The following is a 15,121-nucleotide window of genomic DNA, read 5'->3' as shown; positions in this document are numbered from 1 at the left end:
ATCTTCCTGTCTCTCAGAAGATGTCTGTCATCTGGGTGGTGTGTGACCGTTTCTCTAAGATGGTCCATTTGGTTCCCCTGCCTAAGTTGCCTTCTTCTTCCGAGTTGGTTCCTCTGTTTTTTCAAAATGTGGTCCGTTTGCATGGTATTCCGGAGAATATCGTTTCTGACAGAGGAACCCAGTTCGTGTCTAGATTTTGGCGAGCATTCTGTGCTAGGATGGGCATAGATTTGTCTTTCTCGTCTGCTTTCCATCCTCAGACTAATGGCCAGACCGAGCGGACGAATCAGACCTTGGAGACATATTTGAGGTGTTTTGTGTCTGCAGATCAGGATGATTGGGTTGCTTTTTTGCCTTTAGCGGAGTTTGCCCTCAATAATCGGGCCAGCTCTGCCACCTTGGTGTCTCCTTTTTTCTGTAATTCGGGGTTTCATCCTCGATTTTCTTCTGGTCAGGTGGAATCTTCGGATTGTCCTGGAGTGGATGCTGTGGTGGAGAGGTTGCATCAGATTTGGGGGCAGGTAGTGGACAATTTGAAGTTGTCCCAGGAGAAGACTCAGCTTTTTGCCAACCGCCGGCGTCGGGTTGGTCCTCGGCTTTGTGTTGGGGACTTGGTGTGGTTGTCTTCTCGTTTTGTCCCTATGAGGGTTTCTTCTCCTAAGTTTAAGCCTCGGTTCATCGGCCCGTACAAGATATTGGAGATTCTTAACCCTGTGTCCTTCCGTTTGGACCTCCCTGCATCTTTTTCTATTCATAATGTTTTTCATCGGTCATTGTTGCGCAGGTATGAGGTACCGGTTGTGCCTTCCGTTGAGCCTCCTGCTCCGGTGTTGGTTGAGGGCGAGTTGGAGTACGTTGTGGAAAAAATCTTGGACTCCCGTGTTTCCAGACGGAAACTCCAGTATCTGGTCAAATGGAAGGGATACGGTCAGGAGGATAATTCTTGGGTGACTGCCTCTGATGTTCATGCCTCCGATCTGGTCCGTGCCTTTCATAGGGCTCATCCTGATCGCCCTGGTGGTTCTGGTGAGGGTTCGGTGCCCCCTCCTTGAGGGGGGGGTACTGTTGTGAAATTGGATTTTGGGCTCCCCCGGTGGCCACTGGTGGAATTGAACTGGTGTGCATCATCCCCTCTGTTCACCTGTTTCCATCAGGATGTGGGAGTCGCTATTTAACCTTGCTCCTCTGTCACTTCCATGCCGGTCAACATTGTAATCAGAAGCCTTTCTGTGCATGTTCCTGCTGCTAGACAACTCCCAGCTAAGTTGGACTTTAGTCCTCGTTTGTTTTTGCATTTTGTTCCAGTTCACAGCTGTAGTTTCGTTTCTGTGTCTGGAAAGCTCTTGTGATCTGAAATTGCCACTCTGATGTTATGAGTTAATACTAGAGTCTTAAAGTAATTTCAGGATGGTATTTTGATAGGGTTTTCAGCTGACCATGAAAGTGCCCTTTCTGTCTTCCTGCTATCTAGTAAGCGGACCTCAATTTTGCTAAACCTATTTTCATACTACGTTAGTCATTTCATCTAAAATCACCGCCAATATATGTGGGGGCCTCTGTCTGCCTATCGGGGAAATTTCTCTAGAGGTGAGCCAGGACTATATTTTCCTCTGCCAGGATTAGTTAGTCCTCCGGCCGGCGCTGGGCGTCTAGGGATAAAAAACGTAGGCAACGCTACCCGGCTACTGTTAGTTGTGCGGCAGGTTTAGTTCATGGTCAGTTTAGTTTCCATCCTTCCAAGAGCTAGTACTTATGTTTGCTGGGCTATGTTCTCTTGCCATTGAGAACCATAACAGACTTAGATGCATCGGCTGAATGAACTACAGTATATAGATTCCTGTTCCACCATTAGATGTACCTGTATCAGCATCCTGAATATGAAGGTACCATTGCAATAGACACACTGGACTGGGGTATTGTGGTGTCGTTGATGGGACGCCACAATTTCCAACCCTTTGTCTTTCCTGGCCCATATTCTGGACAGACACCACCAAAGGGTCAAAATTTCTTGCCCGGGGGCACAGATCTGGCATAGATAGTTTCTGTTAAGTATTCTGTTTTGCATATACACACGGTCAAAATTATTGGTATCCCACGTTTAATGACAGAAAAAGCCATAATAACTTGGATCTGACAAAAGTAATAATAAATAAAAAATCTATGACCATGAACAAATGAAAGTCAGACATTCCTTTTCAACCATGCTTCCACAGTATTAAAAAAAATAAAACTCATGAAATAGGCCTGGATAGAAATGAAGGTACCCTTAACTTAATATTTTGTTGCACAACCTTTTGAGGCAATCACTGCAATCAAACCATTCCTGTAACTGTCAATGAGACTTCTGCACCTTTCGACAGATATTTTGGCAAACTCCTCAAGAGCAAACTGTTCCAGTTGTCCCATGTTTGAAGGTTGCCTTTTCCAGACGGCATGTTTCAGCTCTTTCCAAGGATGCTCAATAGGATTTATGTCAGGGCAATGGTGTCCTCCTTGGTCATCTCCCATGAAGTTCACTTTGGCACATACAACGATGGATGGTGCGATCTGACACTGATGTTCCTTGAGCTTGAAGTTCACCTTTAATCTGTCTAGAAGTTTTTCTTGGCTCTTTTGTTACCATTCGTGTTATCCGTTTCTATGATTTGTCATCAATTTTCCTCCTGTGGCCAAATCCAGGGAGGTTGGCTACAGTCCCATGGATAATAAATTTCTGAATAATATGTGCAACTGTAGTCACAAGAACATCAAGCTGCTTGGAGATGGTCTTATAACTTTTACCTTTAACACATTTGTCTATAATTTTCTTTCTAATCTCCTGAGGCAACTCTTTCCTTCGCTTCCTCTGGTCCATGTTGAGTGTGATACACAACATGTCGCCAAACAGCACAGTGAGTATCTTTAGCCCTATATACAGGCCCACTAACTGATTCCAAGATTGTAGATGCCTGTGATGCTAGTTAGTAGACATATTGTGATTTAACATGTCCCTTTTGTCACATTATTTCAGGGGTACCATCATTTCTGTCCAGGCCTATTTCATCAGTATTATTACTGTGGAGGTCGGATCCCCAGCTTTGATGTGAGCTTCGGCGCTGAGCCCACCTCAAAGCCGGGACATGTCAGCTGTTTTGAACAGCTGACATGCGCTCGCAATAGCGTTAGGTGAAATCGCGATTCACCCACCGCTATTAACTAGTTAAATGCCGCTGTCAAATGCTGACAGCGGCATTTAACCGGCGCTTCCGGCCATGAGGCCGGAAATGCGCGCATCGCCGACCCCGTCACATGATCGGGGGTCAGCGATGCGTCGGCACAGTAACGAGAGGTCTCCTTGAGACCTCTATGGTTACTGATGCCGGCTTGCTGTGAGCGCCACCCTGTGGTCGGCGCTCATAGCAAGCCTGCAATTCAGCTACATAGGAGTGATCTGATGATCAGAGCCGATCAGGCTATGCCAGCTTCTAGCTTCCCATGGAGGCTATTGAAGCATGGCAAAAGTAAAAAAAAAAAAAAAAAATATATATAAAAGTTTAAATCACCCCCCTTTCGCCCCATTCAAAATAAAACAATTAAAAAAAAAAAAATCAAACCTACAAATATTTGGTATCGCCGCATTCAGAATCGCCCGATCTATCAAGAAAAAAAAAGCATTAACCTGATAGCTAAACAGCGCAGGGAGAAAAAAATTTGAAACGCCAGAATTACATTTTTTTAGTCGCAGCGACATTGCATTAAAATGCAATAACGGGTGATCAAAAGAACATACAGTGCCTTGCGAAAGTATTCGGCCCCTGGAACTTTTCAACCTTTTCCCACATATCATGCTTCAAACATAAAGATACCAAATGTACATTTTTGGTGAAGAATCAACAACAAGTGGAACACAATTGTGAAGTTGAACGAAATTTATTGGTTATTTTAAATTTTTGTGGAAATTCAAAACCTGAAAAGTGGGGAGTGCAATATTATTCGGCCCATGTAACTTAATACTTTGTTGTGCCACTTTTTGCTGCGATTACACCTGCAAGTCGCTTGGGGTATGTCTCTATCAGTTTTGCACATCGAGAGACTGAAATTCTTGCCCATTCTTCCTTGGCAAACAGCTCGAGCTCAGTAAGGTTTGATGGAGATCGTTTGTGAACAGCAGTTTTCAGCTCTTTCCACAGCTTCTCGATTGGATTGAGGTCTGGACTTTGACTTGGCCATTCTAACACCTGGCTATGTTTATTTGTGAACCATTCCATTGTAAATTTTGCTTTATGTTTGGGATCAATATCTTGCTGGAAGACAAATATCCGTCCCAGTCTCAGGTCTTTTGCTGACTCCAACAGGTTTTCTTCAATAATGGTCCTGTATTTGGCTCCATCCATCTTCCCATCAATTTTAACCATCTTCCCTGTTCCTGCTGAAGAAAAGCAGTCCCATACCATGATGCTGCCACCACCACGTTTGACAGTGGGGATGGTATTTTCAGGGTGATGAGCTGTGTTGTCTTTACGCCAAACATATCGTTTGGCATTGTTGCCAAAAAGTTTGATTCTGGTTTCATCTGACCAGAGCACCTTCTTCCACATGTTTGGTGTGTCTCCCAAGTGGCTTGTTGCAAACTTTAAACGACACTTTTTATGGATATCTTTGAGAAATGGCTTTCTTCTCACCACTCTTCCATAAAGGCAAGATTTGTGCAGTGTACGGCTGATAGTTGTCCTATGGACAGACTGTCCCACCTCAGCTGTAGATCTCTGCAGTTCATCCAGAGTGGTCATGGGCCTCTTGGCTGTATCTCTGATCAGTCTTCTCCTTGTTTGAGATGAAAGTTTAGAGGGATGGCCAGATCTTGGTAGATTTGCAGTGGTATGACACTCCTTCCACTTCAATATGATCGCTTGCACAGTGCTCCTTGGGATGTTTAAACTTTTGCAAATGATTTTGTATCCTAAATCTGGCTTTAAACTTCTCCACAACAGTATCACGGACATGCCTGTTGTGTTCCTTGGTCTTCATGATGCTCTCTGTGCTTCAAAGAGAACCCTGAGACTATCACACAGCAGGTGCATTTATACGGAGACTTGATTACACACAGGTGGATTATATTTATCATCATTAGGCATTTAGGACAACATTGGATCATTCAGAGATCCACAATGAACTTCTGGAGTGAGTTTGCTGCACTGAAAGTAAAGGGGGCGATTAATATTGCACGCCCCATTTTTCAGTTTTGGAATTTCCACAAAAATTTAAAATAACCAATAAATTTCGTTCAACTTCACAATTGTGCTCCACTTGTTGTTGATTCTTCACCAAAAATTTACATTCGGTATCTTTATGTTTGAAGCATATGTGGCAAAAGGTTGAAAAGTACTTTCACAAGGCACTGTATCTGCACCAGAATGGTATCATTAAAAATGTCAGCTCGACACGCAAAAAATCGAGACCACGAAAAATGGAGACACTATGGGTATTGGAAATTTGCACAATTTTTTATTTTTTATTTTTACCACTTAGATAAAATGTAACCTAGACATGTTTGGTGTCTATGAACTCGTAATGACCTGGGGAATCAAAATGGCATGTCAGTTTTATCATTTAGTGAACCTAGCAAAAAAGCCAAACAAAAAACAAGTGTGGGATTGCACTTTTTTTGCAATTTCACAGCACTTGGAATTCTTTTTCCCGTTTTCTAGTACACGACATGCTAAAACCAATGATGTCGTTCAAACGTGCAACTTGTCCGGCAGAAAACAAGCACTCACATGGACATCTGTCAAAAGGTAAATAGTAGACAGCACAGCCAATTTCACTGAATCAGAGTGCCTGACACGAAGGATACTCGTTGAAGCTTAGCCTCCGGATCCCGGGTGCTCCTCCGAAAAACACTTAAATGCAATCCATATAATGAAGAAAAGATAGGCAGCACTCACAGATCCTTAAAATGGTTTGTCCTTTATTCAGTCATAGTTTAAAACCTTCATGGCTCGGGGGTGTAAGGATAAGAGTGTGCAGGTTCTGAAGACGGCCGTTTCGCGCTGGTATAGCGCTTCTACGGGTCATATTGAAGGGAAAATAAAGTTATGGCTCTGGGAAGGAGGGGAGCGAAAAACGAGAACGCAAAAATGAAAAAGGGCAAGGTCTTGAAGGGGTTAAAAAATTCTGTGGAAGCATGGTTGAAAAGTGGTCTGTCCAGCAATATAACTGCTGTCTATAATGTTTAGTTATTTTTTGTGTCTCAGTTATCACAGGCAACGTATTTTCTGTGTATATTAATCCTTCCTATATTTTTATATAGTAAGGTAACAGCAACATCTGCTGGCGGTTTTGATAATATACATTTTAGTTTAGTTTGCAATGTATTATGGGAAGTTCCAAGGGCATTCTGGGATTGCTCCTGTTGCATCGTGGTCTTATTATGACATTGTGAAGGGAACAGCAGCCATTGTTCCTGTATGTTCTTGAGGAGAAACCAGATCACTCACTTTTCTGCAAGCTCCTTGTAAACAGCCTGTCTAAGCATGGTTGGTGAGTCACTATCTGTGTGTTACAGCCCTGTGTTTATCAGTACGTTTGCTGTAATAGTAGGTAATCATCAGCTTGTATATTACCTCATGTTGCTGTGTATTGCAGACTATCTGTATTTTATGCATTGTACAGTTATAGATTCTGAAATGCTCCTGTTATTGCATCTTATAGTTTCACCCTTTCCTGTCACATCTACAAGCAATAAACGAAGGTTACAACTTCACAGCCTTTTTTTCTTAAAGAAGACAGGGGGTTTAGCTACATGTCTCATTGCACACCCTACTAAAGTGTATGAGGACAGCATAAAAAGCAATGTCTGACTTTCATTTGTTCATTTTCATAGATTTTTTATTTATTATTACTTTTGTCATATTCAAGTTATTTCTGTGGCCATTGAGGGGTTTTCTGTCATTGAACGAGGGGTACCAACAATTTTGAACACGTGTGTGTATATAGTGAAATATAAATATGGAGCTACACGCTATATCAGCCTTAATGAGAAACCTAAAAAGATGTCAATTTGTAGATGATTAGTGATATCCTGATAATGGTAAGCTATATGAGGGTGATATTTGACAGAAAGAGGACACAACAATGCCAACACCTCTATTAATACTGTAGTGTATATGGCTCATCGGCTCTTACAGGGGACAGTTGAGGAAATGACACAGGCAGATAGCGGACATGGCTGTTTAGAAATCGTACTGATTCAGTTACATAGGTGCTGGTTTCTGCTGGTTGGTGTAATTTACTCATGAGTATCCAAGAAAAAGAAGGCTCAAGTGGTGTGTAAGTCACAAGGGAATATGTTGTGCCATCACATAATAGCTACTCCAATTGTAGCAATGCAGCAGAGATCTAATATTTTACAAATATACAAAGCTTAAATGCCTAGTTTAAAGGATTATCATGCTTCTGCAAATAAAGCCTATTCCATCCACAATAAAAAGTTATACAATTTATTACAAAGCTTAGTTTAATCATTACTCTTTATTTTGAAGATATATTTCGAGAGTCATTGAATGTCATGTTCTTTGTTCATTTTCGATCATGTGATGTACCCATTACAAATAATAATACACAATGTTGAATACCCTTGTGATCATCACAGGACAAACACATCCTCTGGAAGTGAGCAATCAATTCTGATTATTGTAAAAATAAATCGTAAAACTGAGACTAGTTAATAAAATCCTTAAAAAAAAAATGTTATTCATTCAGTTGTAAGAAGCAGGTATATAATTATAATCTGCTTCTAAATAAGAAACTGTGCCCACCGCTAAATTCACCGGATGTGAGTGGATGGCTATGCGTGCTAGGTTCTGTCATTACTGCCCAAGGACTAAATCAGATGTCAAATCCAAGAGAAGGAACCGCACATCAAACCTAATGTCCAGTTAAAGTGTCATTAAGCCTGAAGTAGAACAAACATGTCTGAATCTTTGCTGCTATTGCTCCATTGAAACCCTGATGATGCAAACTTACAATTAAATGAAGTCTGAAGTACGCTTCCTTTTCTTGGATTTGACGCCTGTTTCTAAATAGGGGACTAGGGACATAGCCTTGGCACAGCTTAAAGGTCTGTTCACATGTACCGATTGGCAGCAACATACCACCGCAGAACGGTAAATGTTTACTGGTCAGTGGGTAATCGTGAAACGAGCGTTTTTATCACAATTATCTTGCAGTGTAAATTCTTTTTACCAATGTCTGTCTGGAAAGTGAAATAGATTCACATGAAACTGGACTTAGCATTTCCACATATGTATATGTGCGTGGAGTATAAGTAAGTAAGTAAGTAAGTATAAACCCATAACTGCAAATGGTGAATATAATAATAATGATTGAATTGATTGTATTGATAATCATTAAGTTCTGCAGCTTACCTGACCTATTGTATAATCAAATAAATAATTTAATTAACTTCATATAATTTGCTTTGCTAAAATTTAATAAGGGAACACAGATGATGATCTCTCCAGGATTTGCCATATTCTATGTAAATGGTTGCTCCTACCTGTCGGCCAGCTCTAATTTCTTTGAGAACATTCTCATAGCAGACTTCTTCCATGTCATGGAGTTGTTGTGTCTAAAAAATAGAAAGAGACAAACATTTACATTCTGAAAGTTTAATTTAAAATTTACTGAAATATACACTTTAATAACTATTAAAAAATTTTCTTGTGGGTTGAATACAACAATCTTCCTGTATGATCACATTTTAAAATCAGAATTGAAATAGTTTGTCTATAGTTTCATGCTAAAGAAAAACTGTCAAATTGCAAATTTCTAAACACTTATATAGGAAATGTCATTTTAAATACATTTCTAAATTAACTCCTTAATCCCATATGACGTACTATCCCGTCAAGGTGACCTGGGACTTAATTCACAGTGACGGGATAGTACGTCATATGCATTCGGCCGCGCTCACGGGGGGGGGGGGGGTTTGGGGGGGGGAGCGCGGCCGATCGCGGCCGGGTGTCAGCTGACATCCGGCACTATGTGCCAGGAGTGGTCACGGACCGCCCCCGGCACATTAACCCCCGGCACACTGCGATCAAACATGAACGCAGTGTACCGGCGGTACAGGGAAGCATCGCGCAGAGAGGGGGCTCCCTGCGTGCTTCCCTGAGACCATCGGTACAAGGCGATGTGCTCACCTTGTACCGAGCGTCTCTTCCCTGCAGTCCCCGGATCCAAAATGGCCGCGGGGCTGCATCCGGGTACTGCAGGGAGTACTTCTGGGTGCAGACCAGGCTCTAGTAAGCCTGCACTGCTGTATGTCAGATCGCCGATCTGACAGAGTGCTGTGCAAACTGTCAGATCCGCGATCTGTGATGTCCCCCCTGGGACAAAGGAAAAAAGTAAAAAAAAAAAAAATCCTAAATAAAGAAAAATATATATATATTATTCCCATAAATACATTTCTTTATCTAAAAAAAAAAATAAAATAAAATAAAAGTACACATATTTAGTATCGCCGTGTCCGTAACGACCCAACCTATAACCCACTAGTTAACCCCTTCAGTGAACACCGTAAGGAAAAAAAAAAAAAAAACGAGCCAAAAAACATTGCTTTATTATCATACCGCCAAGCAAAAAGTGGAATAACACGCAATCAAAAAGACGGATATAAATAATCATAGTACCGCTGAAAAGGTCATCTTGTCCTGCAAAAAACGAGCCACCATACAGCATCACAAGCAAAAAAATAAAAAAGTTATAGTCCTCAGAATAAAGCGATGCCAAAATAATTATTTTTTCTATAAAATAGCTTTTATCGTATAAAAGCGTCAAAACATAAAAAAATGATAGAAATGAGGTATCGCTGTCATCGTACTGACCCGAAGAATAAAACTGCTTTATCAATTTTACCAAACGTGGAACGGTATAAACGCCTCCCCCAAAAAGAAATTCATGAATAGCTGGTTTTTGGTCATTCTGCCTCACAAAAATCGGAATAAAAAGTGATCAAAAACGGTCACGTGTCCGAAAATGTTACCAATAAAAACGTCAACTCATCCCGCAAAAAAACAAGACCTCACATGACTCTGTGGACCAAAATATGGAAAAATTATAGGTCTCAAAATGTGGAGATGCAAAAACTTTTTTGCTATAAAAAGCGTCTTTTAGTGTGTGACAGCTGCCAATCATAAAAATCAGATATAAAAAACGCTATAAAAGTAAATCAAACCCCCCTTCATCACCCCCTTAGTTAGGGAAAAATAATAAAATTTAAAAAATGTATTTATTTCCATTAGGGCTAGGGTTAGGGTTAGGGCTGGGGTTAGGGCTTGGGTTAGGGCTAGGGTTAGGATTAGGGCTAGGGTTGGAGCTAAAGTTAGGGATAGGGTTGGGGCTAAAGTTAGGGTTAGAGTTGGGGCTAAAGTTAGGGTTAGGGTTGGGGCTAAAGTTAGGGATAGGGTTGGGGCTAAAGTTAGGGTTTGGTTTACATTTACAGTTGGGATTAGGGTTGGGATTAGAATTAGGGGTGTGGTTAGGGTTACTGTTGGAATTAGGGTTAGGGGTGTGTTTGGATTAGGGTTTCAGGTAGAATTGGGGAGTTTCCACTGTTCAGGCACATCAGGGGCTCTCCAAACGCGACATGTCGTCCGATCTCAATTCCAGCCAATTCTGCGTTGAAAAAGTAAAACAGTGCTCCTTCCCTTCTGAGCTCTCCCGTGCGCCCAAACAGGGGTTTACCCCAACATATGGGGTATCAGCGTACTCGGGACAAATTGGACAACAACTTTTAAGGTCCAAGTTCTCTTGATATCCTTGGTAAAATAAAAATTTGGGGGGCTAAAAATCATTTTTGTGGGAAAAAAAAAAGATTTTTTATTTTCATGGCTCTGCGTTGTAAACTGTAGTGAAACACTTGGGGGTTCAAAGGTCTCACAATACATCTAGATAAGTTCCTTGGGAGGTCTAGTTTCCAATATGGGGTCACTCGTGGGGGGTTTCTACTGTCTGGGTACATCAGGGGCCATGCAAATCCAATGTGACGCCTGCAGACCAATCCATCTAAGTCTGTATTCCAAATGGCGCTCCTTCCCTTCCGAGCTCTGCCATGCGCCTGTCACGGGAAACCTAGGTGTCACGGGAAACTTTGGTAGGCAAGAGCTAATAACCCGGGCCCCTGCGATTTCTCTCAACTCTGGGAAACCCTGACTGACCCTCTCCCAGAGTTTACACTGATGGTGTGCATGCCTGGGCCTCCATCCTCACCCTGTCTCCTGATACAACCACTGGCTGAAACCACCACCCACCACCCAGTGAAGAGACCACTAAACAATACCCACAGTAAGCACAGACAAGGATAACGGAAAATATACACCACGCCGCAGTCACTCAGGAAAACACAATAAGTGCACAGGGCAAAACAAATACAAATATAGGAAGAAGGAAAATATGACAAAGGGAAATATACACCACCAGATATGATACTCCTTTTCCTAGACCACCACTCCAGACCGAGATAACCAAGCACAAGACAGAAGCTATAATCGGCGACGCCCAATGTTCAGAAGAACAATTTAAAGGCAGTGGGCGTGACCCAGCTTCCAATCCGAGCACCAGCTAAATTAACCACGGACAAGCTAGATAAAATCTAGCTGATGCCACTGAGCGCATAGTGGACAAAAGCGGAATTACCGCTGTCTGTTGAACGCCCTAGTATGAACAGCGTCCGACATGACAGTACCTCGCCTTCTACGAGGGAACCCAGGGCCCTCACTTATAGGACCCGGCTTGTCCGGATGGCGGCGGTGAAACATACTGACCAGCCGATCCGCATAAATTTCTGAGGCTGGTACCCAAGACCTCTCCTCCGGCCCATAACCACGCCAGTGTACCAAATACTGTAAGGTGCGGTGAACTACACGAGAGTCAACCACCTTGGAGGCTTCAAATTCCAAATTACCATCCACCAAGACTGGGGAAGGCATCGGTGTCACGTCCACAAGACCCACCATCTTTTGTAGCAACGATCTGTGGAACACGTTGTGTATTTTATACACTGTAGGAAGCTCCAATCGGTAAGCTACTGGGTTAATGACAGCGATGACCTTAAAAGGACCAATAAACCTAGGACCCAATTTAAGAGATGGTATTTTGAGTCTTATGTTTTTTGTGGATAACCACACCCAGTCATCCACACTCAGGTCCGGACCTGGCACACGCCTTCTGTCAGCCACACGTTTGTACCTAGCACCCACGCTCAACAAGCGCTGTTTAACTCTCATCCAGACTGATGACAGTTGTGCTCCTAACTGGTCTTCCTCCAGAACGCCGGAAGAGCCCCCCTGACTCAAAGTACAAAATTGAGGATGTAGCCCGTAAAAACAAAAAAACGAGACTCCCCAGAAGACTCCTGGCGGTGATTATTGATGGCAAACTCAGCCAAAGGAAGGAACGTCAACCACTCCTCCTGGTTATCAGAAACAAAGCAGCGTAAGTACTGCTCCAAATTTTGGTTCATATGCTCGGTCTGACCATTCGACTGAGGATGAAACGCTGAAGAATGAGACAACTTGATCCCCAGCCGTGAGCAAAACGCTTTCCAAAATTTTGCCACAAACTGAGTACCTCTATCGGAAAGGATGTCAGACGGAACCCCATGAAGTCTGACCACCTCCTGCACAAATGCCTGAGCCAGAGTTTTAGCGTTAGGCAACGAAGGCAAAGACACAAAGTGCGACATTTTTGAGAACCGATCAACAATCACCAAAATGACCGTGTTCCCAGCTGAGGAGGGCAAGTCAGTGATAAAATCCATGGAGATCTCCGTCCATGGCTTACTAGGTACCTCGAGAGGAAGTAGTGTTCCAACAGAACGGGAGCGGGGCGTCTTAGCCCTAGCGCACGTGGTGCAAGCTGACACGTATGAGACCACGTCCTGTCAGATTTTGGGCCACCAAAACCGACGTGACACCAACTCCAAAGTACCCCTGACCCCTGGGTGGCCAGCCAGGACAGCATCATGATGCTCCGCCAAAACCTTTAAGCGGAGATGAAGCGGTACAAACGATTTGTTGATGGGAAGCTCAGATGGTACCTCCTCCTGAGCCTCAGCAATCTCAGCCTCAACCTCGGTTGTGAGAGCCGAAACCACAACACCCTTTTGGAGGATGGGTACCGGATCTTCCCGAGGTTCCCCCCCCCCCCCCGGAAAACACCTGGACAGAGCATCTGCCTTAGTGTTTTTAGACCCAGGTCTGTAAGTAACAACAAAGTTGAACCGCGTGAAAAACAATGCCCAGCGAGCCTGCCTGGGAGATAGACGCTTGGCAGACTCCAAATAAAGCAAATTCTTATGGTCGGTAATTACAGTAACCTGATGAACCGACCCCTCCAAGAAGTGTCGCCATTCCTCAAAGGCCAACTTGATTGCCAACAACTCTTTGTTGCCGATATCGTAGTTACGTTCGGCAGACGACAGTTTCTTGGAGAAATAGGCGCAAGGACGCAAATCACTCAAGGATGAGCCTTGTGACAACACCGCCCCCACACCAACCTCAGACGCATCGACTTCCACAACAAAAGGTTTCGATACGTCTGGCTGCACAAGAATGGGGGCCGAAACAAAACTGTTCTTAAGAAACTCAAATGCGCGCACAGCGGCCTCAGGCCAAACGGAGAAATTGGTACCCTTTTTAGTCATGTCTGTTAGCGGTTTAGCAATGATAGAAAAATCCTTGATAAACTTCCTATAGTAGTTTGAAAACCCAAGGAACCGCTGAAGTGCTTTTAGGTTATCAGGCCGTTCCCAATGCAACACCGCTTGCACCTTAGCGGCGTCCATTTTAAACCCAGAAGCAGACACAATATAACCCAAGAAAGGCAACTCCTGAACCGAAAATACAAAATTCTCAAGTTTTGCATAGAGCTTATTCTCTCTGAGAAGCTGTAACACCTGCCTGACATGATCTAAATGAGTATCACGGTCGCTAGAATATATGAGAATGTCATCCAGGTATACAATAACGAATTTCCCCAAAACATGTGAGAACACATCATTTATGAAATGTTGGAACACTGCTGGTGCGTTTATCAACCCAAATGGCATCACCAAATTTTCAAAATGACCCTCAGGGGTATTAAAAGCCGTCTTCCACTCATCAACTTGACGGACTCGTATGAGGTTATACGCCCCCCTGAGGTCAAGCTTGGTAAACCACTTAGCACCTGCCACCTGGTTGAACAAATCTGGTATCAGTGGCAAAGGGTATGGATCACGAACCGTAATCTGGTTCAACTCCCTGAAATCCAGACACGGGCGTAGTCTGCCATCTTTCTTCTTAACAAAGAAGAACCCCGCTGCCACAGGCGAAGATGAAGGCCTGATGTGCCCTTTACTCAAACTGTCAGCAATGTAATCCTTTAACGCTTGTCTCTCTGGACCGGAGATGTTAAACATCCTTGCTTTAGGCAATTTGGCCCCTGGTTTAAACCTGATAGTACAGTTATAGGAGCGATGTGGTGGCAACTCTGAACAACCCTTCTCAGAGAACACATCCGCAAAATCCAGAAGTGACTCAGGAACGCTTGAAGTCACAGCAGACACACATGTGGCCAGGCAATTCTCCTGGTAGAATTCGCTCCACTGAATTATGTCCTGAGTTTTCCAATCAATAACCGGGTTGTGCATAGACAACCATGGGAAACCCAAAACCACCTGTGCAGGAAGATTCCTGAGCACCTTACATGTAACCTGCTCAGAATGTAGAACCCCAATGTGGAGTATCACCTCAGCCACAAACTCAGTAATCTCCCCCTGTGAGAGAAGAGCTGAATTGATGGTGACCACGCGGATAGGATGAAGCAGTTTTTCGATCCTAAAACCTGCTGTGCGCGCAAACTCCTCATCAATGAGATTTGTGGCAGAACCGCTATCCACAAAAACAGTGATTGGCAGCTCTCTGCCAGCGATGATAACTTTGGCAGGGAGCATGCATTGAGAAACCACCATAGAGGATATGCATAAGCTCAGATTGGCCTCCTCCACACCCTCTGAGCTTAGAAGTTTTCCGCTGTTGCGTTTTTCTTAGACAGCAGAGGACAAATGTTAACAAAATGACCAGTTTTACCACAGTAAAAA

The 15,121-nt window shown here is 43.2% G+C and overlaps 1 protein-coding gene across 3 annotated transcripts in view; it reads right to left on the bottom strand.

The window, feature by feature from the left end:
* The window catches only part of ASCC3 (activating signal cointegrator 1 complex subunit 3), an 824,578-nt gene that overhangs the window by 480,803 nt on the left and 328,654 nt on the right, over positions 1-15,121 (bottom strand). For all 3 annotated transcript variants that reach the window (XM_077289661.1, XM_077289659.1, XM_077289660.1), the window contains exon 13: positions 8,537-8,608. In XM_077289661.1, coding sequence (XP_077145776.1) covers positions 8,537-8,608 — 72 coding nt within the window. The remainder of the gene's footprint in view (positions 1-8,536; positions 8,609-15,121) is intronic.

Source organism: Ranitomeya variabilis, chromosome 2 (genome assembly GCF_051348905.1).
Source record: "Ranitomeya variabilis isolate aRanVar5 chromosome 2, aRanVar5.hap1, whole genome shotgun sequence".
NCBI classification, from domain to species: Eukaryota; Metazoa; Chordata; class Amphibia; order Anura; family Dendrobatidae; genus Ranitomeya; species Ranitomeya variabilis.
Note: the sequence above shows the minus strand (reverse complement) of the source record. Positions and strands in the feature narration are given on the sequence as shown.